Raw genomic sequence first — 3,678 nt, 5'->3', positions numbered from 1 at the left:
GCTCCCCGTGACCCGAGAAGTTCGGATATGCGGTAGAAGATGAGAGTGAGTGAGAGTAAAATTAAAAGTAGACTTATTATTTCCAGATTTTGAATTCCTGATTGATTCGCATTCTTAACAATTATCCTCCATGGTTGGGGAAAATATCAATAAGAAGGAAGGAAACTAGTACTTGTGAAAACAAACACAGTAAAAATACAGCGGTTGGACAATAAAACTGAAATATAGTGATGGCAAACTGGTGGCCAATCTTCAAGAGCAGGGCATGAATATTGAATTAGCAGGTCAATGGCACAGCAGTACATAAAATACTGCAATCTACACAACACAATGGGAGACATGTCAGACAGAGTGCAAACGTGACCACTGGCTTCCTGTAGCTGCATGCTTCAGATTCAAAATACTCTAACTTGCCTACAAAGAAAAAAGAAAGAACCCTACCCTCCGAGAGCACGCTAGTTCATAGTCCATTTGGCTAGAAGCTCATGCTGTATTTTAACTACTGGGGTTACTGCAGAATGTACGCCGTGAAGAGGACGACGCTGCCTGCTACGCTGAGCCACTGCAACGCTCCCGGGAATCGCCTCCTCCTGCTCAGATAAATAAAGGAGCACTTTATAAAACTAATAAAACTAAAACACTGGCCAATATACTGTAGTGTTGGAGGTTTTTATTTGTATTCTTTTCTAACAAGTATCAAGAATTCCTCTTCATCACAGCACCATGTCAGGAATTTTATCTGTAACAGCTTGGCACGGCAGCAGTACACACCCAAGCCGTTTACCCAAGCTGTTTAATCTTGGTGTTAGATAAACAGATGACATAACAGAAGGAAAGAGTGAAAGTGAAAGGGCTTTTCTCAGACTTCCTGTTTCTTCATACGTCTCAGCCCGATTCTGTACAAAGCACAAAATAAACCTTTAATTCTGCTTTAATTCGACTTCATAATGACCGATGGTATGTATTATTAACTTTTAAATACTTTTTAGGATTGCTGATGAATTTATAACGCCACACGTCTTTGCTGGAAAGAAAATGACCCGAATCACTTGGTAGTAAAAAACAAGCATTGAATAACAAACAGAAGTGTCATTTTGTCTAACGTTTATGACCATTGATGGCCCTGTGCTGTTTTACAAAAGACCAAAAAAAGAGTCAGCTTTAGGACATTTTAAAGAGGGAATAATATGATGTGGATGCAAAAATATGAAACAGTTTATTAGTCTTTTTAGCTTTGAAAGAAAACTAGCATGCTAGCACATTTATAACCAGCTTCTAATAGAAATAGAAAATCACCATGCATCACTTTGGATTAGTGATTGGAAATTCATTAATCCCAGCACAATCAAAGGCCCTTAACTGTCAGTCGTATAAGTGTGAAAATACGAGTCACTCGAAAGTCATCTGTCAAATGCCGAAAGCTTGTCATGCTATCAGTAAGATAATAATAAAATGCTGCTGTTCAATAAAAATGTGTTTCTTTATGATGATTGTGGGCTTATTACACTGTTTTATTAACCATTGAACATGACTTTAAGACTTTATTGCACTGTTTATTAGTTTTTTTGTTCTGTTCTCTGTATCTCCAGCACTCAGGGTCTCCTTTATGGTTCTTGGGAACACCATGAACGCCCACAAGCTCTTTATGGACAAGCTCAAGTCCAAAGTGAAGCTACATGAAGTGTCCTCAAGGGAACAAAGTGACGTCATCATAGCTTTTGTACCGATCGTGTCTCGAGCTGGAACGGACATTCAAGCTGCTCTTGACTGTATTCCGAGTAAATAAATGTATTTATAAATCTGCTTTCACACTTCAGCAAAACACATTTTTATGTAGCTCGATATTAGTCTGTGATTTTGTAAAAAAAAATCATTTACAAAAAGTGAAATTTTTTAGAAATGTGAGTGATGTCAAGAACAGAACCCCCAACCCTCAGATGTAGGCACGGTGGCTTAATGGTTAGCATGTCGCCTCACACCTCCAGGGTTGGGGGTTCGATTCCCACCTCCGCCTTGTGTGTGTGGAGTTTGCATGTTCTCCTCGTGCCTCGGGGGTTTCCTCTGGGTACTCCGGTTTCCTCCCCCGGTCCAAAGACATGCATGGTAGGTTGATTGGCATCTCTGGAAAGTTGTCCATAGTGTGTGAGTGTGTGAGAGTGTGTGCGTGCCCTGTGATGGGTTGGCACTCCGTCCAGGGTGTCTCCTGCCTCGATGCCCGATGACGCCTGAGATAGGCACAGGCTCCCCGTGACCCGAGAAGTTCGGATAAGCAGTAAGAAATGAATGAATGAATGAATGTTACATCTGTCTCCCTCTCTCTCTCTCTTCTCAGAAGGACTTCCACACCAGCGCATCATTCTGGTGTCTCTACACCACACATTTGATCCTGGTCACACCGCTCCAGACAGCAGACACTCTGTTAACAGGAGTGACGTGTTTGCTGTGGATTGTCTCTTTTATGAAGACTTGGGACTGCTGAACTCCCAGTGCAATGACAAGGCACTGAAAAGAGTAATAAATCACCTCGGAGGAGAAACTCCACCGGATAATGTCTCTGTCTTGAGCTGGTTAAGTGTAAGTTAAAGGCTAACCAGACACTACACTAACATTAAAGCCAACACTTTTATTTATATCTGTTTTTATAGAAACATATTTTTTATATAAGCATGTCATCAAATTTTGTCATCAAGTGGAGGTTTATACTGTACAGTCTGTTGGTGTGTAAACAAGTTCGTTTGTTTCACTCTCTTTCCCTGCAGGTTGTGAACAACACTGAACTGATTTGTGGGATGATGACTGAGCTGATCCTCCTCCTTGTTGGTTTACTTTTGCCAGAAGGATACAGCTACTTCAAATTCTTTATGATTGAGAATTTTCTGCTGATTATCTTGGCTGTAACCCTGAATTATTACAGATATAGCAGTTTGACTTTGTGGATTTTTTATACCATGAACATCGTGTTCTTTTTCATATTCCAAATTCAGAGAATAATAACTGAGATTAAGCTGGATTCTCATCGTAATTATTACATCCCGATTATTAATTGGGACGAAGTCGTGGCCTAATGGTTAGAGAGTCTGACTTTTAACCCTAAGGTTGTGGGTTCGAGTCTCGGGCCGGCAATACCACGACCGAGGTGCCCTTGAGAAAGGCATCTAACCCCCCCAACTGCTCCCCGGGTGCCGCAGCATAAATGGCTGTCCACTGCTCCGTGTGTGTGTTCATGGTGTGTGTGTTCACTGCAGTGTGTGTGTTCACTGTGGATGGGTTAAAAGCAGAGAACAAATTCCGAGTATGGGTCACCGTACTTAGCCGTATGTCACGTCACTTCACTTTGTCTGATATTGTCTATGTACCGCATGTACTGGTAAAAAATATCCTGTATCTGTTAGATAATAAACTTGAGTAATGACAAATAAAAATATATATTTTTTTAAAAATGGTGTCAATTAGAATTCAGAAAGGGATTTTGTTTGGTTAAAGAAAGAAAGAAAGAAAGAAAGAAAGAAAGAAAGAAAGAATACAATACTGTATATAATTTTTTTGAGCATCTAACCACATCATTTCACACTGCACACATTTTAGCACCTCGGTGTCGTGTTAATGCTGCACAAGCTTCAGGTTTCATAACTGCAGGATGTTAAGTGCAGTGTCCTGGAGAGTACAGAGTAACAGTAA

General features: G+C 40.5%; 1 protein-coding gene across 3 annotated transcripts in view; it reads left to right on the top strand.

The window, feature by feature from the left end:
• LOC113660623 overlaps nucleotides 1–3,178 on the top strand; it is a 6,900-nt gene extending 3,722 nt beyond the window's left edge. The window contains exons 1-4 of one of the 3 annotated variants that reach the window (XR_007139561.1): nucleotides 810–957; nucleotides 1,590–1,788; nucleotides 2,333–2,574; nucleotides 2,760–3,178. Coding sequence is in view for 2 of the 3 variants with exons in the window: in XM_027174248.2 (XP_027030049.2) it covers nucleotides 948–957; nucleotides 1,590–1,778; nucleotides 2,333–2,574; nucleotides 2,760–3,065 (747 nt within the window). In the remaining variant the exon portion in view is untranslated. Of the gene's footprint in view, nucleotides 1–809; nucleotides 958–1,589; nucleotides 1,789–2,332; nucleotides 2,575–2,759 lie in introns of those variants that run through there. The other 2 variants (XM_027174248.2, XM_047808798.1) reach the window with 2 other exon arrangements.
• The last annotated feature ends 500 nt before the right edge of the window (nucleotides 3,179–3,678 follow it).

The sequence above is a fragment of the Tachysurus fulvidraco genome, chromosome 1 (assembly GCF_022655615.1).
Source record: "Tachysurus fulvidraco isolate hzauxx_2018 chromosome 1, HZAU_PFXX_2.0, whole genome shotgun sequence".
Lineage (NCBI taxonomy): Eukaryota > Metazoa > Chordata > Actinopteri > Siluriformes > Bagridae > Tachysurus > Tachysurus fulvidraco.
The sequence above is the reverse complement of the archived record's forward strand: the minus strand, read 5'-3'. Positions and strand labels throughout refer to the sequence as shown.